Below are 22,391 nucleotides of genomic sequence, written 5' to 3'. Positions count from 1 at the left end.
TGTGTGTTCGAAAGCGCTATAGAAATCACCATTATTATTATTATTTATATCACAAGCGCTTAAGTCCGTTAAATTGCTTTACCTTATTTTTCAATGACGAAAAGTAAGAGTTATTTGGACTTAACGAGAGGGGGGGGGGGGGGGGGGGGAAAGGAGGGAGTCTCATTTAGTGCCCAACAATATCGCGTCTGTCAGAAAACCAGTTTTGAAAATAGCTAAACTCCATGCTGTGCTAGTTATCTGGTACATTACATGCAATAAGTTTAGGTAAACAACCAGCTGTACATGCCACAACCACATTATTAATTGCCTTAGTCAGTAACACTTTTCCGACCTCTCTTTTAAAACTTCTTGGGGAGAGATCTTCAGACCTTTCTTCTCTTGTAGTTCGTATTATTAATTACTTATACCTTTCGAATCTCGCCATCTTGGTGTTGAGAAGTCAAGGCCTACTAAGCTAAGTTCCTTTCACTGTCTCGTTATTATTTGTATGTCCGTCCACTAAACACACCATAAGGTCGACCTGCTTGTGAATGTTTCGTTTTGTCTATAAATAAATGTTCCAGGAACTAATACATGTATCGTGAATACTTCGTTTTGTCCATGATGAAAAGGACCCAGAAACTTGTTGTTGATTCTTCATTCTTTAGATTTTTTTGTTATACCTTTCTTTTCCTTCTTTGTTCTTGTTCTTTTTTCTTGTTCTTTTTTCTTTCTTTTCTTTTTCTTTTCTTTTTCTTCTCGTCCTTCCTTCTTAATTTTCCTTTTTAAAGATCAAGTTAACTCCTAGCAACATTTTTAAGTGGAATAAAGAAAGACTCGAGCAGTTGTTTGCTTATTCCTTGCACATAATTACGTCATGTCCCAAATAGACGCTAAATTCTGGGGCCAGAAAAACCAAGATAGCATAGCATTTTCTCTTATGAATCTAAAACCTGTGACTGAACTCAAGCAAGTAATAATAATAATAATAATAATAATAATAATAATAATAATAATAATAATAATAATAATAATAATGCATAATATTTTTATAGTGCGTGTATCAGGACGCGTAAGTAGGCTAACAGGACCTTCCGAAGGTTGTTGACGGTTGATGGTTTCTTCCTGTCCCACGGATTTGCTGGTTAGGTTGTTGACACACGACAGACTCATTTTTCTACACTCCCCTCTTTCCACTGTTATTATCCGCACCCTAATTGCACAGATTCCCTTATAGTGTAGTGAGATACGTGTACTGCTGAAAGGAAAGTGGTTGTGACAGTCTACAGTCTTGATTCAGGGAGGGGCAGTGTTGTATACATGTGTCTTGTGTGCCGCAGGAAACTTGTTTCGTCAGACGAACGGCTGATTCGTGTATATTTTGTTTGATGTAGAGTGGTTTACTTGTTGACGTGAGTGTTCGTTTTGTGGATAAAACCTGTATCGGATATCTTGAATGTAAGTAGTTTTGGACTGTTCTGACATTGTTTCGTAGTGCGAGTGTGTGTGTTTGTGTGTTACTAACTTTGTTGTTCTGAAGTGTATGGATTTGCTACCAGGTGTTTAGGTGTAGCTGTTCATTTTAAGTAGTTAAATCCAGCTGAGGTTGAACAGACTTATGTGTTTTTATTTTCGTTCTCAGTGTGAAGCTAGACACATGCTTATCTTCTCTTTCCCGCGCATACGTGTGTGTGTCTGTGTCTGTGCTTGTGTCTGTCTGTGGGTGCGTGGGTGGGTGTTAAAAGGATGATTAAACCACACAGGCGTACCAGATTCTTACCGGGGTGGGGGGAGAATTTGCCTGGCGTCTGAAGGTGTGGGGAAAGGGTCGGGATTGTGGTTTGTGACATATTTTTATTTGGTGTGTGTGTGTGTGTGTGTGTGTGTGTGTGTGTGTGTGTGTGTGTGTGTGTGTGTGTGTGTGTGTGTAACTCATAGTCATATATGGTTGTGTTTTGTATTGGTGTTGCACATTCCAAGTGCTTGTAACTATTTAGAATAACGGGAATAATGATAATAATGATATGAATAATACATGTGGTAAAAGTTATGTTGAGTTATGTTCACCCAATCTTAGTTATCTATATATTATAGTATCAGACAAACAGAGACACAGAATAAAAAACCCAAAAATGGTAGGTAATTGGAACGTTTATTATTGACAAAACAAAACGTTAGGATCATTGTTTTGTCAATAATAAGCATTCCAATTACCTACCATTCTTGTGTTTTGATTCAGAATTTTGGAACGTTAGCAGTCTACCTTTTTTTGGATTTTTAACAGAGACACAAGACTCTTTTGCGTCATTCTTGTGTACCACTTTTTTGGTGTCTCTTTCAGCGGTCTACAAGTATCAGCTTTTCTACTGATATTAAATGTCAAAACCACTTGTGTGCTGTGCAGGTCTTTAGGGGCAGTGATTAGTGGCGTTCCGTCGCTGAAGAAACTTCAGGGAGCCAGTAACGATGACTGGATCGATCGGCTCAACCATGTGTGGACAGTGTTTATTTTCGCCATGTTTGCCATCATCGTGTCCACAGGGCAGTTTGTCGGAGATCCTATACACTGTTGGTGTCCAGCAGAGGTGGGTGTCATATCAAACAGTCTGCAAGCTAAATGCAATATTGTTCGGTATTGTAACAGCATTACCCAAAAAATTACCCAAATAACTCCAATGCTTGGTAACATTATGCTGAAGCGATGGATGGAGCATCAAAGTACATTTTTTTTTCTTTTTGTTTCAGAATAAAACTCGGTATTGAAGGTGTAGATTTATAACTGCAATTAACTAAGTACATGTAATGTATGATTTTACAAATTTGACAACAAAAGGGTTGTATTGCTGCAGTTTGGCTGTAACTAAGGGACTGATGTTACACATGATACATTAAACAACAAAGCCCCTAGTTTGAGTCCATTCTTCTCACTCCACAGGAATCTCCCCCACCAACCACACATTCTAGAATCACTTTCTACTCCCCCCACCCCCCCCCCCCCCCCCCCCCCCCCCCCCACGCCTGATTTGGAGACATACTTCTTTCCTATTATCTGCAGTCATCATTGAGATAGACATGGTTGAATTAACCCTTTTTTGGGATGCTTTTAGAGTCCTCCTATTTCGGTTTATCAGAAGATCAGTACATGTTCATACTTTGCCATAGAAGTGGGTTTTTTATGCGCTTATTTTGACCCTCTTTTCTCCAAAGATCGTAGACTTTAAAGACTAGAGTACTTTTGATTTTAACTACTTTTATTTGTGCTTGGTGTGCAGTTTACGGGTGCATATGTTGACTATGCGAAGAGCTACTGCTGGATCAAGAACACATATTACATAGCCATGGATGAGCAGATCCCTCTTGAAACCATCAAGAGGGAGAATGAAGAGTTGACATACTATCAATGGGTGCCACTCATTTTGCTGTTCCAGGTGAGTGATAATGGTTAGAAGGCAGCAGAGTGGTGACTTTAATTAGCTTGTTAAAAGGGCGCACGTTTTTGTGTCTGTGAGGGGGATAATTGAAGATGTTTAGAAATAACTCTGTTCGGTTTGTATGGGTTTGAAAAAGTGAATACTCTTGCTTCTATTGTGGCAAATTTTACCTAGTGACATTATAGGCCAGACAGTAGCAAGGGGTGTGTCTGAAACATGTGGACAAGGTGTGTGTGGAAAGCGGCGTAGGTCTTTTCTGGTGGTAAGAAAAATGACAGTGACATGAGTTTGATTAAATTACATATCTTATCCCAACTCACATATAGCAATTAACCCTAGTTCAGTGCTGGTAACGCTGTACGCGTCCCCTTGGTAACAAGGAAGACGCCTCTAAAAAAGAGTGACCATGACCCGTCAAGAGGTCAAGGCCAGACCGAGATGAAGGCTGCCTTCCGTATGCGTGCGCACACGCCGCCATTTGTATTCATTCCAACCTCAGCGTTCACACGCGGTGGTCGCATTTATCTATGCTCCGGCTGTTTGCAGCCTTTGTGACTTCGTCTTTGACTTAGTCATTTTCCCCTTGGTCTGTTCTTCATGTTCTTCTACTCTACAGCCTGTTGTGGGTGAGATCTTTCCTTTTTTTCCCACGTTTTGGCTTCATTTTGGCCTCAATTTGTACTTGTAAAATGTTCTTGAAATTTTTTTCGTGAGTTTATTTTGTCATGGCCGACAGCGGCAAGAAGAGGCATCCTCCCAAGCAGGTACCTGCTGAGGCTTCCCCCTCTAGGAAAACGTCTAGGAAAGCGAAACATTCCGGCCAGGCGGTAGTTAGTGTTTTGGAGCCATCTTCTAAAAATGTATTGATGTTGTGATTGATTTGCCGGTGACCGCGTCTTCGTCGGTTAAGTCCTCTGACAAGGTCGTTAAGGATGACAAGGTTGTTAAAGAGACTAGCTCGTCTGCTGGTTCGGGTTTTGTTGCTTCGGATGTTGCTTCCTTGCTTCTTTCACTTAGCTCTCAAGTTAGCCCACTAGCGTCTGAACTTTCGTCGACAAGAGCTGAGTTACGGGCTCTTCCCTCTGGCGTGTCTGATTCTTCGCTGGCCAGGGTGCGTCCTTCCCCTTCCGCCACGGTCACTTATGCTGATGTGCACGCGGTGCAGGATGCTGGTGACGTTCACTCCCCATTGTCGAGTGTCCGTACTTCCGGTGTGCCGGTCTTGTCTCAAGGTATGTCTGCTCCACAAGTAGCCGGGTTTTCTGGCCAACGTGGAGCGCGGTTTCAGGAGAAAGCAGCTCCCCCCGCTTTGCGGTTAGGGGGTGAAAGTTCCGATCCCAGGGCTGGTCCGGTCCGTTTAGACGGTCGGTCAGGTCAGGGTAGGAGCCCTGTTACGCGAACGGATGACATGTTTCTGCCCACCATATCAGAGAATAATAGTGGCTGTTTCCGCTTCTGCCCGGGGGGCAGGAAGTAGTCAGTAAGGAGGCTTTACGTACGGTTGAGATACCACGTTCGCCATCCCTTCTGGCTGATTCTCCTTTTGACTATGACAGTCAATACGGGTGTAACCGAGTGCCGTAACACTACAATCACAAGGGAGTCAGCTTCCGGATTGCACGGATGTGCATGACGGGGCTGCTGACGATGGTGCTTCCTCCGTGGAGGAAGACACTGAGTTCCGGTTGCCGTATAAGCTGTCAAGCGCTGTTGCGTTGGCAGCTGCAACGGCTTCCAGATATTTTAAGGAGGGTGTGGTCGAGTCGAAGAGTCAGTACGCTCCACCACCTTCCGCACTGAACGATTTCCACGGATCCAAGGAGCTTAAATGCCCTTTCCGTTTTCGGGAATCTCCGTTGGTGGCTTTTGAGATGGCGAAGGTCTTGGGCAGATCACGCACTCAGGCGGGAGTTCCGGTAGTTACAGTGCCCTTGTTGGCTCAACACAGTCCGGCTCCTGATTCCGCTAAGCCTTGGCTGGCCCAACACAGTCCGGCTCCTGATTCAGCTAAGCCTTGGCTGGCTCAGGCTGATCAGCAAGCATCTTCGTTTACGGCTCTCAACCGGAGGTTCAACTTGCACGCACAGCCTATCAACCTTGTTGACGCTTTTGCGCTGCCGCGGTCTGCTCTTCCGGTCACACTGGAACTGGCCACTCTCAGGGAGGACGGTTATAGTAAGGACAGGCCTGTCCCCTATACTGAATCCTCTCTCATTGCCATTTTGTTCATGCGGCACCAGTCACACCAGGCTTTGGCCACGGTGATTTTCGCACTTTCCGAGTTTCGGTTGTATTAATCAAATGAAAATTTATTACTAAAATTTTTGATGATGTGTTATATCAGTTTATTGTTGTTGGTTTAAGCGTGTTTTATTCAATTTCTCATACACACGTTTCAAACAATAACAACATTAAGAACGTTAACAAGCAGATTGCTTATGGACACGTTCTTGAAATGATAATCAATACACATTCCGATAGCAAAACATGGCGAACAAGTGATAGCTTCAACACTTATCTTGATGATCTTTCATTATATTTTATACAAATAAGAGACAGAGAGAGAGAGAGAGAGAGAGAGAGAGAGAGAGAGAGAGAGAGAGAGAGAGAGAGAGAGAGAGAGAGAGAGAGAGAGAGAGAGAGAGAGAGAGAGAGAGAGAGAGAGAGAGAGAGAGAGAGAGAGAGAGAGAGAGAGAGAGAGAGAGAGAGAGAGAGAGAGAGAGAGAGAGAGAGAGAGAGAGAGAGGGAGAGAGAGAATGCCTGGCTGCATCAATTGCACAGTTAATATAATATCGGCCGAAGCGATTAGTTAACATAACATAGTCTTGTACAACAGAGAATATTTTCGTGTTCAAAGATATAGTTAAATCAGTATTTCCAAACAAGAGTGTTTTGCAGTCTAGAACGTGAGTTGGCAGACTATTGAATAAAATGGTTCTATGTTCTTTAAATTTTGGACAGTATAACAAGAAATGTTTATTGTTGTTCATTGTAAAAGTAGCTTTTGAGCATTAAGCATTTAAAATGTGAATCTTGTTAGCTCTGAACTACTCAAACACTTTTTGTTTTGTTTTGTTTGTATGCCTTTTTCTTTTACAGTGTTTGAGTTAAACTGTGTGTCCCTTTTTTCTTACGCTTTTCTTGAACATTGTGTGTGAATCATTTAAGAGCAGCATGTTAGCCACAGTAAATACATCCTAGTTTTTAGCCATTTCTCTCCTCCTTTGTGATATGTTTCTGTAATGCCTGTTTGCATTTTTCAGGCTTTTATGTTCAAATTCCCCAACATAGTATGGCGGCTGTTCAACGGTGGGTCTGGCATCAACCTGGCCAAGGTCGTGAACATGGCTGAGAAGACACAGATGGGGTCCCCGGAAGACCGATCCAAGACCATCAAACACATCGCCCTCTACCTTGACCGCTGGCTGGAGACGCACCGCGAGTACCACTGGAACATGATGGTCAGAGCCAAGCAGAAGATGGCGCGGTTCTGCTGCTTCTTCTGCAACAAGCGTGCTGGAACCTACCTGACCGCTTTCTACCTCAGCACCAAGGTGAATATGTGTGCTTGTTGTTTGTTATAGAGTGGCAGTGAATGATTGTAGAACTAAAAGGTAATATTTTGTTAACTTTTCTTGATTCTATCCTCACTTGAAAACTAACATTCTCCGTCATGTGTATGCATGAACCGTGCATTTTAAAGAATGACTAGGAGAAATTAACTGCACATCTTAGGCCAAAAAGAAAAATATGTCTGTTTCCGGTAACCCGACCGACCCTATTTTTAAGCGCCGACCCTAAAGGTTTTTTTCGCTTTTCGCACACACACACAAAAAAAAATGAATGAAGTCAAGTATACTTTATTTAGTTTCAATATATCTAGGTCAAAAACATGTGCTAAATAATTGTAAGTAAACTAAGGAAGCGTTTATAAAAAAATTAAAAAACCGTAAAAAGACGTTAACAAAACAAGAAAAGGGTAAAAAAAAATATTAAAAAAATTAAAAAAAACGACCGACCGACCCTATTTTTTTTGGCGATGTTACCGGAAACAGACATATTTTTCTTTTTGGCCTTATGAGGTAAACCACAAAAAAATCACTTTGAAAATGAGTCATTGGGCTCTCTTTTGACCCCCCCCCCCCCCCTTCATCCCCTTCTCCTTCACTCTTTTTTTATGGAAATGGAATCAATGATTATATACACAAAAACTTGCATGCATTGAATTCATCAGAAGAAGTTACTGAGAAGAACAAAAAAGAATCATATATTTTACTCTGCAGTAGCTTAAGTGAGTGAGTAGAGTGTGAAAATGAGGTGTGTATTCACTCTGTGGTTTTTCTGTACTGGATAATATATTATACTCTGCAGTAGCTTAAGTGTGTGAGTAGAGTGTGACAATGAGGTGTGTGTGTATTAACTCTGTGGTTTTGTCATGCAGGTGCTGTACGCAGCAAACGTGATCGCCCAGTTCTTCATCCTCAACGCCTTCCTGTCCACCGACTACAACCTGTACGGCTTCGAGGTGCTGGCCAAGATGGGGCAGGAGGACGCCTGGAAAGAGTCCCCCCGCTTCCCCCGCGTCACGCTCTGCGACTTCCGCATCCGCCAGCTGCAGAACATCCAGACGTGGACCGTGCAGTGTGTGCTGCCCATCAACCTGTTCAACGAGAAGATCTTCATCTTCGTCTGGTTCTGGCTGGTGTTGGTGGCCTTCCTCACCTGCCTCAACCTGGTGGCCTGGCTTTACCGCGTCATCGTCAAACGCAACCGCGTCATCTACATCAAGAAGTATCTCAAGATCAACAACGAGCTGCACACGGGCTTCGACAAGAAGCTGTGCCGGAACTTCGCCGAGCAGTACCTGAGGGACGACGGGGTGTTCGTCATGCGCGTCATCTCCAAGAACTCGACGGACCTGGTGGTCACCGACCTGATCAACGAGATGTGGAAGGCGTACAAGAACAAGTCTCAGCCCCAGCCGGACGAAGAGATTCCACCCACAACAGACCAACCCATCGACAAGGAGAAGGAAGCACTCACTGGAGGGACCTAGAAACATTCTAGGAGTACAAGGCTGAAGACCGTACTGGGAAGTTAGGTTTGAAAGAGATGAAAGAAAACACATGAGATTTGGTGTGGAAGAAAAGGTCTTCTGTGAGAGACGATTTTTCTTAAAGTTCAGAAATGTTCCTCAATTCTGAAAAGGCCCCTTTTTGTGAGTGAATTTGTCTGTACAGAAAAAAAAGAGTGAGGGGAAAAGCAACAACAAGATTGTAAAAAAATATATAAAGAAGTGTGGAAAAAAAGCAGGATTCTGACATATTTTTCAAAAGAGTTCATATCTTTCTTTCCTGGTTACAAAAGATTTTGAAAAGTTAAAAAAAAAAAAAAGTAGAAAAAGATACAAAAAAATCATCAAATATTTTTGAAAGGGGGGAAAAAGGAAAATCTTAATAAAGAAAAGGAATACCTGGATTTTGAAGAAAAAGCAACAAGCCAGATGAATGTGATCCCGTAAGCCAGCTTCAGATAGAACCTGCAGACACACATCAATGAATGGTTGTGTGTCTTAAAATGTTTGTGCACATCGATGCGATTTCCATGGTAATAAGAACTACTGTACATATGTGGAATGATCATCAACAGCAAGCCTTGTACTGACAAGTGGTGTCTGTGGCGTGGGTTTGTCCAGCTCAGATTGAACATGTTTTTGTATGTTTATCCGTTGTTAATGTTCTGCCGTAATGGGACCAAAAGTTGTGTGCGTGCGTACGTATGAGTGTAGAATATGTGTTATTTGATGTTCCCTTTTGATGGTCATTCCTTTGTGGAATTATTAATTACAGTCATCCTTTTTTTCTGTTGTGAATGGATGCTTTTTGTGTTCAAGACATGCTGCTAAAGCAAGTAAGTGCATATAGGGGAAAATCGCCAGAATTAGGCCTGTGGAAGCAACTTCACATACTGAAAGAAAATTGAAACATGAGATTCAATTGGTGCGATGAGGAACTTCACATGGGGCTACAAATCTGGAGATTGCTGAATATTGCTGTATCTGGACTTTTGAAGTTCTGTTGCAAGAATTAGGAAACCAGTGCTTTTGAATGCTAACTGAATTCTGGATGAAGACCTCAATGAATAATTCCATGCTTGCAGTACAGATGAGGGAAAAGGACAACAGAGTATTAGAACACCAGTCTAAATGAAAAAATACGTAACAAGAAGACAGTGGTGACACAACTTTAATCTAAATTATAAACGTAGTGAGGATAAAGAAAGCCATCCTACTGTTTAACTCATTTTTTAAAAACAATTTTAGTAGTGATGCATTCACTTGTGCCTGTGTTCTCTTGCTAACACTTGCTGATACTTTTCCTGGCATGTGCTGTAATTTTTGTGGATGTTAATTGCAGAGAGGAAAGGTCATCATACCTCCCCTCCCTCCCCACTCCCACCCCAACAAAAGGGAAGAAAGTCTGAGAAAAAAATCAAAGGCAGGTGAATAAGGAATATTTGTGTGTTTATCTACCAGTCCTGATAAATATTATGATTTTCCAATCAAACAACTCTAAAAAAAAAAAGAGCTATGTATGCCGTCGCCTATTCTTCCTTTATGTGTGTGAGTGAATATCAAAAGTATCAACTGCTGGTTATGCTTGTGAAAGGAAGTAAGTTGTCTTGTTTACTTATTTTATTTGTGGGTAAAACCACAAACAACAGCACATTTGGGCTTCCGACTGTATAACATTTTTCATCTTATTTCTTTTGTTGTGTGAGAAACAGATTGACCTAGTATGTCTGCTGTTTTAGTTTGTTCGTGATTGGAATGATTATGTTTGCCAGAAGTAATTTGACTGTTTTTAATTTACCATTATTAGGCTTTTTGGATGAATGTTAAAAAAAATGTTATCAGTGGGAGTCATAACATTGATGATCAAATTTTGTGTATATTTCTTTACCATTTTGTAGAATGTTTCACTCATGCCATGCTTTACATATGTTCTCATTGTCAGTCATGGATATTCATGTGTTTTGTTGTAAACCTGTACAGGTTGTCATTATGGTTGGGGATGTCATGGCTCAGAGTCAGACATTGAGTGAAGAGAGATGTGTTTCTCAAAATAACATGCGAGTCAAGCAGTGGTGTTGGTGTTGGTGGGGATCTGCAGAGTATGTGATGCTAGAGTGGTGTTTGTTACATCTGTGATGCTTTTTGTCATTCACAGGCTTTTGTTTCCTCAGGCCAGAAATCTTGTTCCACCGTTCGGTCCTTTGAAAGTGCGTCTTACTGCGCTTGTTGTTTGTACTTAAAAGAGTGACCTTATTAGCAACTTCCATTTAAAAGTGTTGTAGAGTCAAGTAAGAATCAGATTCTCTGTCATGTCATCACTAACATGGTTTGTTCATACCGGCTGTTCTAATTGATTGACAGAAAATGGCAAACTGAATATTTGCTGCACTGTTTCTTGTATAACATATGCTGCTGTTTCAAGATTCTGTAGACTTGATTCAGATATATTCCCCCCCACCGTGGTCGCTGACCTCTGATACGCACAACAAAATGATAGTGAAGTTTGTTTCTCATGTCTTTTTTACCACAGTTTTGAACAGTTTAATTATATGTGCAAGGGTTTCAACCACATCGAATGTCACTTTCCATGCTCACAAAGTTTATCACTCATATATATGTATGATGTATCATTTACATTCAGTTTTGATAAAATCTATATTTCGTAAAGCTTTATGCAAGTCTACGCATTTCATGTTGAGTGCCTTGAACTATGTTAGTAAACATGTCTTAATGAAAGTGTAACATTATTGAAAGTGAAATAGTGTTTGATTGTTGAAAAGAAAACCTCGCAAAACTCCAAACTATCTTGATTTTCAAAGAAGATCTCTGTTTTTTTATTCGTTTTTTTGTTTTTTGTGCAAGTACGATTGCTATCTCAGCTGCGCATTTTTTTCCATTTCAAACAGTAATAACATAGGCATTAGCTGTATAGCTTATAATACTGAATCATGAATGTTATTCCGTTAACTTCTGTTCGTCACGAGGGCTTTCATGGTTGTACTGTACTTTGTTTTGCTTGGTGTAAATAGCTAATCTTTGCAGATGTACAAAACAATTCAACATTCAAGGACCATATGATTAAGCAAAAACACACTGGTTGTGTTTTTGGAAGAGGTACGTTTGGAAGATAAAAAGTCAGCTCATTCTTTTATCTCACATAGAAGCTTTACCCCCCGCGGTTAAGGGGGAAGAATTTACCCGATGCTCCCCAGCATGTCGTAAGAGGCGACTAACGGATTCTGTTTCTCCTTTTACCCTTGTTAAGTGTTTCTTGTATAGAATATAGTCAATGTTTGTAAAGATTTTAGTCAAGCAGTATGTAAGAAATGTTAAGTCCTTTGTACTGGAAACTTGCATTCTCCCAGTAAGGTAATATATTGTACTACGTTGCAAGCCCCTGGAGCAATTTTTTGATTAGTGCTTTTGTGAACAAGAAACAATTAACAAGTGGCTCTATCCCATCTCCCCCCCTTTCCCCGTCGCGATATAACCTTCGTGGTTGAAAACGACGTTAAACACCAAATAAAGAAAGAACATAGAAGCTTTTCTGTTTTATGGATGAACAGGGATCACACATCTGTCCTCATACTTGAATCATACTTCATAGTGCTTTGCTTCAGTTTTCATGATTAGCTGAGTACGTTCCTACAGATGGGATCTGAAACATGCAAACAGCTCTGTATTGCTAGTCATTATTGTGTGCAGAGAGTGTATTAGAGTTGTAGTTAAGTTTGGACTTGAACACTTTTTCAATCAATCAATGAGTCTTATATCGCGCATATTCCGTGGGTACAGTTCTAGGCGCTCTGCAGTGATGCCGTGTGAGATGAAATTTTATACGGCCAGTAGATTGCAGCCATTGCGGCGCATATTTACCTTTCACGGCCTATTATTCCAAGTCACACGGGTATAGGTAGACAATTATTAACTGTGCCTAAGCAATTTTGCCAGGAAAGACCCTTTTGTCAATCGTGGGATCTTTAACGTGCACACCCAATGTAGTGTACACGGGGGGAGGTTCGGACACCGAAGAGAGTCTGCACACAAAGTTGACTCTGTGAAATAAATTTCCGCCGAACCTGGGATCGAACTCACGCTGACAGCGGCCAACTGAATACAAATCCAGCGCGCTACCAACTGAGCTATATCCCCGCCCCTGTTCTGTGATTGTGTATAGAGATGATACCAGTAGTCATAGCTTCATGGATACAAGGCTAGTATTTGTAAAGTTCATGAACGAGATTAGAAAAAAACAAGAACAGTCAAAAATTATGGTGATCTAGAAACCAGTCATTTTTGTGACTAAAAGTATGCAGTGAGGATTTTTTGCTTTTTTTTCTTCTATCAGGATTTGATTTGCTTTGTATTTTCCCTCAAATTGTTCTTGGCTTCCAAAGCAAGCTGAGGATAAACAGCTTATTTGCAGGATTCTTTTCTTCATTGTTGTGTTTTATCCTATATCAGTGAGAATGATGTATTGGTAAAAGGTGCTTTGTTTGCTTCTTAAGATGCGTTTTCATTCCTGAAATTTCATTCAGTGCTGATTGAAAAATCAGAATCAGCATGAACAACCTGTTGAATAAGCTCTTGTATTCCACAACATAAAAACGCACAATATTAATTTTACAAATTAATAACAAATACAATGTTAACTCTGTGACATTCCCAGATTTCTTTTGAAAAGTTGACTTGCTTTCTATGAGCTCATATTTTTTCTGCGTGGACCAATTGAACTTCTCATTCCTTGGCTTTGTTTGAGCATTCCTGCATGATGCAGTTCTCTCTTAAGCAGAACTTCCCACAAGAAATTGAACTTTCCATTTGTATTAGAAGTCAGATGCTGTTGTTTGCAATTTTGCCAGTGGCATACATGTACTTTGATTGAAGACAGTGATTTTTCAGTAGTGCCTTTAGTGTCAGTTGCAAATGTGTCTTATGCATGATACATGTGCCTTCCAAAAAAAGAAGTTTTTACAAGATCCTATGCAATTTTTAAACAGACTTCTTCCTCATTGTCTCGGACACAATGATAAACAATGTACTTACTTTGTGTTGTGCAAGATGTGATGAGCAAAATATTTCTGCAAATATATTTCTGCTCTATAAGCCTATTTTTGTATGCAAATAATATTGTACTTTTTAAAATGTCCATGAAACTCGACTGAGAGTGGATGGTTATAGAAATGCAGGTCAAACAACGAATATATGTACATTTCTTTTCTTTTTTGTGTGTCATGAAACTAGTGTAATTGTAGATAATGTTTTTTCTGTACATTTAACCTTTCTTTTCAATGTGTCTATGTTGAAACCAGGTAATTTTCTTGTTCTTGACGGACACCATAACAACTGAGATTTCCAACTGATTCATTGCAGCTTTGAGGGCACATTGAAGATTCGTCCACCAAAAGCTTATGATTTTATCCACTTGAGATCCGCTAGAGTTTTTTGTGGACACAAAATAGTATATATACTGTAAAGCCAGTAAACTTGTTCTTTCATTTATTTTATTCGATTATAAAGTGGAATGAATGCAGTATGCAGATGTAAAAACAAGTACCCTCTTTTAGGTTTCATTTTCTGTTGGGATACGTTAACAGTGCTAAAAACAAAACGTGTGTATTTATGCATTCTGTTCATGTTGTTCCTGTGAAATAAGTCTTTTTCTTCAATGATTAATATTAATTTTGTGTCATAAAAGTGTGTAACAGGAGTGATCTGACTGTTTTGAAGTGCATATCGTTGCACTGTGGCTGCATTGTTTTCCTAATCTGAATGTTGTTTATGCCTTGCCAATTTTGAAATAAATGAAAATCAAATTATAGACCTAAACATATGTAAGGTGTTTTATGTATGTGTGTGTGTGTGTTTGTGTGTGTGCAACACTTAAAAACTGAAAGTGTTCCCAGTTTAGCCATGGTGCCATTCCATGTACTTAAAAAGACTTAATTTGCCAGACACAAATCGCTAGAAGAAACTTTGAACAGTGAAAAAATGGCAATTTAACATGTGAAATAAAGAATCTTTTTTTTTCAATTTGAGTCACGAAAGCATATCCTTTGAAGTTGTACAGGTAAATCTTTTCTTTCAGTCTGATCTAATTTTATTCCATTCAAAGCCTGGTATAACAACAACCAGTTTGGTTTTAACAATTTCACTTTAGCGTGGTGTTTGTTCAGCTCTTGGAGATTTGTGTGTTTGTGTGTGTGCAACATTTAAAAAAAGTGTTCCCAGTTTCGCCATGGTGCCATTCCATGTACTTAAAAAGACTTAATTTGCCAGACACAAATCGCTAGAAGAAACTTTGAACAAACGTGTGAAATAAAGAATCTTTGTATTCAATTTGAGTCACGAAAGCATATCCTTTGAAGTTGTACAGGTAAATCTTTTCTTTCAGTCTGATCTAATTTGATTCCATTCAAAGCCTGGTATAACAACAACCATGTGTGTGTCCATGTGTACCTTTTTGCTTGCATGAATGTGTGCGCGCGTGTGTGTGTGTGCGTGTGTGTGTGTGCATGCGTACGTGTGTGTGTGCATGCGTCCGAGTCTAAGTGTGTGCGTGATTGAAGATTTAATGTTTTGAACATAGTAGCAGAGGCTAGGACAAGCTTGACGCAGCGCACAGTATATTTGAAAAGACAGTGATCCAGTACTACACCCCACTGTACACGAGCGTTGAAATCCAGACACAACCTAGACTGATTTATTGTCACCAGATGTACTGACTGGGTTGACCTATGGTCTCTTTCTCTGCCATCTACCACTGTCTTTGTTTCTGGCTGTCTGGCTGTGTTTGTGTTTGTCCCTTTCTGTCTGTTTATGTATGTAAGCCTGTCTGTCTGCAACGCATCTTATCTATCAAATAAAGAAAGATCTATCAAATAAGCAAGCCAGCGCATACAATAAAACTGAGAATTGCAAACTGAAGCAAATGCAAAAGCACTGACGACCACAAGCAAAAACGGAAAAAATACCTGCACCTAAACCGTATTCCATTTCCATTGACAGATTTACCATGTTCTGGTGCAATTTACTGGCTGTGGGCACAACGAAAGCTGTGTGTGTGTGTGTGTGTGTGTGCGTGCGCGTGTGCGTACGTGTGTGTGTGTGTGTGTGTGTGTGTGTGTGTGAGTGTGTGAGAGTGTAAGCCCAGAAGTATTTTGCTATAATTTTACTCCTCTGTTACGGAAAGTCTCCTAAACCGTTTCCCATTTTCTATTGACAGATTTACCATGTTCTGGTGCGGATTTTTCTGGTTTTGGGCACAAAGGAAGCTGTCTATATAAACGTGGTTTGAAAAATTGAAAAGTGAATTTTTTTTAATTTTATGCCACGCGACCTTTTCACATGTAAATCTGCACATAAGAATGCATTGGGCTGACAATAGTGAAAGAAAGAAATTCTGTCGCATGAAACCTTTCTACATGTGTGTGTGCACAAAACAATGCAGGAGATTGACAAAAAGTGAAAGAAGAAAAATACTGAATTGTATGAGACCTATCTACATGTACATATACTCTTCAAAAAAAGTTAAGGACCGGTCATGAAATGTTCACAATCTTTAAAATATTCGCCAAAAATCAAGGGTTTGACAATTTATATGAAACGGCACTTTATTAAATTAACGAAAGGGCAGTGAATCTTGTTCTAGGAACATTTTTGGTAGGCAGTGTCACTGTGTCATGCTAAACAGGCGGAAAAAGTGAGGTTTTCTTTACAAAGTGGGCAGTTTTCAAAGTCATATGAAATCGGTGCAAGACATGCCCGGACAAAAACCAGTAATGCACGTGCTACAACAGGAACCCACCCACGAAATGTGCTAACAAATTTATGTTTGTAAAATGACACACTGACAAAATAATGCAATGAAACATCATGCCCCTATCACGAACACGGAGAGACTTAGATAAGGCAAGGGCAGTTTGATGGCTACAAGATGTTGTTTCTGCCAGGCAAGTGGTTCAGAGTGTTGCCGTGTCTCACTTCAACATCATCGGACTGAAGGAATGGCAGAGTACAGTTACGACAATGTTATGGTCGGCCATAGACCATTTATCCTGGACCGCCAACTAGCTCTCTCTCCGCTCTTTCTCTCTATTACGAGGTAGCGCCACTCGCATTTAGGAACCTACGCTTACATGGCCTTTCAGAAATCAGGGGGATGTCATATCCGGTGTCGATTGTAAACATGGACGAAGTTGCCGAGGTAAGTTCTGAAAATGCTAACATAAACTCAGCAAAAGTGCATATGGAACATGTTTTTCGATGAGTTTTGTTAAGTTTAGTTTGGAGTTTTGGAAAATCCAGTTCATTGTCACCTCCCCCACAAATAACTGGAGCGTGCTTTCTTTTCACTGTCTTCGAATCGCTGGCCTTTCAAACCGGACGTCACGCGCCCCTGAAAGTCGAGAGTCGTAACCTCGAAGGGTCACGTGACGAGTTGGCGGTCCAGGCTATTTGGTCTATGGGTCGGCCTAAAGTCACCACAACAATGAAAGATCGCCTCATCCAAATGAATGTCATGCAGCAAAAAAAATGTTACTGAAAAGGCAGCAGGCATCGACCTTGAGCTGCCACCACACACTGTTGTCAGGAATCAAATTGTTACAAACTGCTTACACGCTTTTAACTTCAGTGAAATACGCCCAGTCCGCAACTGAAACAACATTGACTGCCAGGTTACGTTATCGTAAGGCTCAGTTCTTGTTTACAGATGGGTCCCGCCTCTTTTTGGATCCTGCTGGTGGAAACATCAGAGCCTATGTTTTATGTTTTATGTGTGTTGTCCTATACAATTGTTGTTATAATCGTTTACAGGCAGGCAGGGTGTGCCGAAGAAATTTTCCATTTTTATGTAATATTTTAATGGACAATAAAGGGCTGTTATTGTTATTGTTATTGTTATTGTCTGGAGGCGTCGTAGAGAGCGCTTTGCAGATGGCGCTGTTCTAGAACAAAATCATCGTTTGATGGGGGCTCTGTGATGGTCTGGGGAGAGATCATCTTACGTTGTAGGAAATCTCACTACTGATTAGCGGGAGATTAACAAATGATCGCTGCCTAAATAAGATTTTGACGTTTTTCTTCGCAAGAAATACTACTGTTGTGAATTTGAAATCAGAGGGTTGTCTAGAGTAACAAGCTCTAGCGTTGTTTTTGCTGGTATGTTTGACGTGACATTTTCTGGAGACAGTCCTCAGTTCTTCAATAAAACAATACAGCAAAATTTAAATCATTTAACCTTGTCATTCCTTTATGGCATGCGTTTGAAAAAGTGGTCCTTAACTATTTTTTGAAGGGTATATGTACACACACACAAAGTATGGGGCTCAGTGCAAGATCGTTTTCAAGCCGAATTGTTTTGAAGGAGATCTTTATGTACAGCTCGAAGGCTATGAAATTCAACATTTCTCTGTTCTGCCAGGAGGCTGCATGTGAGCATTTATCAAAATGCGTTGATGTCGCTTTCTGGCCGACAGTTAAACCTCGTTCAAGTTTTCCTAGAACAAACAGAACTCTGTACTGCCGCTGTTTGCACAGGGAAGGAAAGATTAATCAAGTTAGTCACACATAGACATCGTGTTTCCACACGCCGGTTTTGTTCAGCCTGTGTTTATAAGCAAATACATGTTCGGCCTTGCTTTAACACCGAACTGATCTGCATACACAGCCCATATAAGGGTACAGTGCAACCCGGGCCCCACTTAGGACCTTCATTTTAAGACCATTGCACCTGTTTAAACAACATCCTTCGTTTGAGACCCCTTGTTTAAACCTCCCCCCCCCCCCTGTTGAGGACCCTAGTTTTCCAAATGTTTGTGTAAATAACGGTTGTATTTATACCTCCTTTTTAAGACTCGCTTCCTGTAAGACCTGATTTTGACAGACTATATTCCATTACTACGAGGTTACATACTGCTATATATTGTACATCGACAACGTTTACCCTCTCATCTCAGTTCGTACTAATAGTACGTGGAGTGCATGTGGAGACAAGCGTGGGTTGGAGTGTCAAGAAATGTAGTGCAACGCAGAGTATCAGGTGTTATCTTTGAAAGATTTTATCTCCGAAATACTTTTCTTTTTCTTTTACTTTGTCAGTGTACCTTCGCCCCCCCCCCCCCTCCTCCCCTCTCTCTCTCTCTCTCTCTCTCTCGCGCTCTCTCTCTCTCTCTCTCGCTCTCTCTCTCTCTCTCTCGCTCTCTCTCTCTCTCTCTCTCTCTCTCTCTCTCTATTTCTCCCCCTCCAGGCTAATTAGTGTCTTTCTATATTTTTTTCCCTTTTGTTTAAAACAAAAAATTGACGATTTGATGTGTAACTGTGTCTGAGGAGATAACGCGTGGTCAAATTTAAAGTTATCTCTGATAGAAGCTTAACAATCAGAGAACATGTGAACTTGACTAGCTTTGGTCAGAACGTACACAGGCCTAAACACAGACACAGACATAAACCGACACAGTCACAGGCACACACATACACACACACACACACATGAACGCACGCACGCACGCGCACACACACACACACACACACACACACACACACTACGTGACACGTGCGCGCACACACATGAACGCACAAACGCACGCACGCGGCGCACACGGCACGCACGCTCACACACACATACACACACTCACACACACAGAATACTTTGTGAGATTGTCATGTGTTTACCTCATGTGCTTGCCAAATTATTATTCTTTTCAATCTGTACAGTCTTGATTGGTTGAACAGTCCTGAGTGTTTTAGCACCGTTTTTGTCATCGACACAAAAGGGTCACCACCTGACTATGGCGAATTGACTGGGACAGAGCCAAGTGGTGGTAGTAGATGCCTGGTGAGCCGGGGGGATATGGGTCGGGGTGGAGTGGTGGGGGGGGGGGGGGGGTGGGCGCAACAGACACAGTAATCACACATAAGATTCTGTGTGTGTGTGTGTGTTAATGCCGTGTGTGTGTGTATGTGTGTGTGTGTGTGTGTGTGTGTGTGAGTATGTGCGTGCGCGTATGTGTGTGTGTCCGTCTGTGCCGTATGCCTGTGTGTCTGTGTCTGTATCTGTGTTTCTTTGTCTCTGTGCCTGTATGTTTGTCTGTGCGTGTGTTATTGTGTGTATGTATGCATGCATGTGTCCCTGTGTAAGTAGGTATGTCTGCCGAAGGGGTGAGCGACTGCAAAAACAAATGAAAATCAAGAAAGAGAGACCGATGCACGGAGACACAGGGCGTCTGTGTGTGTGTCTGTGTGCGTGTCTGTGTGCGCCAGTGTGTCTATGTCTGTATCTGTGTTTCTGCGTGCGTGTGTTTCTGTGTCTCTGTGCCTGTATGTCACAGTTTGTCTGTGTGTCTGCACGCGCGTGTCCTTGTGTAAGTAGGTATGTCTGCGCGCGCGCGCGCCAGGTAGGTAAAGTGGAGTGTGTGTGTGTGTGTGTGTGTGTGTGAGTTCAGAGAGAGAGAGAGAGAGGCAGAGAGAGAGAGAGGGCAGTGTGGTGTCACCAGCTAGCTTGGGGAAAAGAGAGACAGACAGAGGGCAGCGTGGGGTCAGCAGCCAGGTATAGGTAAAGTTGAGTGTACGTGTGTGTTGTCATGCAGATGACCTGAGTGCAGGTGCGAAGGTCTGGGGAAAGAGAGAGGGGTGTGTATATAAACCACCTTTCTTTATTTACCAAGCTGGACTTTGATCGCGTCTCTCCCTGTTTCTTGGCTTTCCCGTCCCTCTCCACTCAGACTCTCACAGGTGAGTGGACAATATAGCAAGGATATGGTAAACAAAGAGTCATATTGTGAAGAGCATAGAAGTTTGAGACATTTCCATATAAGCTGCCAAAGAAAGACAACAAATATGAAAGAAAGTAAAAACAACAACTAAACAAGCAAGCAACTAAATAAAAAAAAACAATGAAACAAACACAATCACCCCTAAAAGCCAAGGGGGGAAAAGCAGACAGACGGGCACACAGACAGACAGACAGACAGACAGACAGACGGACGGACTTAAGTCTTTTTTTTTAAAATGTTATAAACTGTCATTTTTAAGGAAAGTAATAAATAAATAAATAAATAAATAAAAAGAGAGTGAGAAAGAAAAATACTTTTTTTTTAAAGTTTACTTCCCTCCCCCTCCCCTCCCCTAGGAAAAGGCAGGACGTCGAAGTGGCAGACAGACAGACAGGCACGCAGACAAACAAACAGTCAGACACTGAGACAGACAGACAGACACGCAGCCACGCAGACAGACACACTCTCAAATTTAATCCCACAACGACAAGTTGAGGTTATCAAATAAAGAAAACAAAAGAGAAAGAAAGAAAGAAAGGAACTGCAGCCAACCAAAATACATGTAGCAACAAAATAACCAAATGTTCAGATTCGCCGAACGAAACAGGCCCAGCATCCCACTTGCAGCATGCCTCACTTTTATCAGTTAAATCTAATGAGTTATCCTTGGGATACCCGGACCCCTTCCTGAACACCTGCGCTAAGATACCTACATAGTTAGATAACTGTGACTTCATTTGTGCTTATCTCTATCTCATCATTTAACCAAACAAGTTTCTCGGTCACTGTCTATCTGTGCACACAATTAGAAGCAGAAACATTATGTCCTTGTCATGCGGAACAGAAAATAAAAGTAAGTAATCGTCATTTAAATAATCATGTTTTGTGGCTATTCACACGTACGTATTCACATTCACACTCACGCTTCTTCTTTCAGACAGATAGTACATACTATGAACTGATAAGATAGGTGCGTGTAGAATGTGAAACCTCTGCGTGAAGTTTTTCGTTTCTGGGCGACGAGAATAAGGCCAAAGTTAAGATTAAAATTCGAAAAAAGAAGTGCCTGTGCAGTGTCTGAACATAAAATGTATTTGAATTCAGGCTCTAGGCACAGCTGTTCATATCGAATACCATTCTAGCACATAATTATATGACCCGAGGAAGATAATGAAAAATAGCACAAGACTTTTGAAAATATCTGTTCATCTGATAGGCGAATTCCCCCCAAAACAACAACAACAACAACAACAACAACAAAACAACAACAACAATAAATAACAAAAAAAACAACAACTAGGAAAACATCTGTCGGGCTTGTCATTGACGTAGAGGAGTTGCGTCTCTTTGAAACAATGAGGCAAACATTGGTGACCACTTATCACAGGAGGAAAGGGGTCATGATGGCAGTGAGTACAAGCTTCGAGCGGACACTGCATAACATTCTACCGGAGCCCCTTCTTCGCTGTGACGCCGTCATTGCTTATCTCGACTGATCAGTGGCGTTTTTAAAGTAGTGTCCGTAGCCAATGTAAAACCCTGAGCACTCCCCCCCCCCCCTCGCCCCCTCCCCCTCGGCCCCCCTCCCCCGAACATCGTCTTTTTTCATGGCCAGCATCATAGTAATGAGCACCAGTACCACCAACAATGCAACCTTTCTCTTTACTGATCCCTGCATTGTCTCCCTTTCTAGCTGTGTATGTCTTTGTATGCATTTCTTGTTTATACTTGTTTATACATTTATGTTCAATCATGTATTAATGTGACCAGTACCAGAAGTGAATTTAAATACCTCAAAAGATGAGCTTGGAAATTATGTTTTATATTTAACAAAATAAAACACAAAAACACGATAAAAACAACCTACAACAGGGACACAGCTGCAGCCAAAGTTTCACCATTTCTACCACCCCCAGACACCCCGCAAAGAATAAATGCCGATTGAAATTGGCCTTACGTTTTCCCGTGACATGCAATGCACTTCAGCGGGACGGGGAAATGTCACCAACTGCGTGACACCTAGATGCAGCAATGCAAGGGAAAGGCAGGTTTCACTGGATCTAGTGGCTATAAACTTTGAAGGCAAGGCCTATCCTAGCTGTTTGCTGGCTTGGCAGTTCCACAAACCCT

At 41.2% G+C, this 22,391-nt stretch overlaps 1 protein-coding gene across 4 annotated transcripts in view; it reads left to right on the top strand.

Moving 5' to 3' along the window:
* The window catches only part of LOC138959467 (innexin unc-9-like), a 57,910-nt gene extending 43,602 nt beyond the window's left edge, over positions 1-14,308 (top strand). For 3 of the 4 annotated variants that reach the window (XM_070330973.1, XM_070330972.1, XM_070330975.1), the window contains exons 2-5: positions 2,387-2,567; positions 3,255-3,410; positions 6,677-6,967; positions 7,855-14,308. In XM_070330973.1, the coding sequence (XP_070187074.1) occupies positions 2,387-2,567; positions 3,255-3,410; positions 6,677-6,967; positions 7,855-8,469 (1,243 nt within the window). In that variant the 3' untranslated portion in view covers positions 8,470-14,308. Of the gene's footprint in view, positions 1-1,185; positions 1,441-2,386; positions 2,568-3,254; positions 3,411-6,676; positions 6,968-7,854 lie in introns of those variants that run through there. The other variant, XM_070330974.1, reaches the window with a different exon arrangement.
* The last annotated feature ends 8,083 nt before the right edge of the window (positions 14,309-22,391 follow it).

The sequence above is a fragment of the Littorina saxatilis genome, linkage group LG2 (assembly GCF_037325665.1).
Source record: "Littorina saxatilis isolate snail1 linkage group LG2, US_GU_Lsax_2.0, whole genome shotgun sequence".
Classification (NCBI taxonomy): domain Eukaryota; kingdom Metazoa; phylum Mollusca; class Gastropoda; order Littorinimorpha; family Littorinidae; genus Littorina; species Littorina saxatilis.
This window is presented reverse-complemented; position numbering and strand designations above follow the sequence as displayed.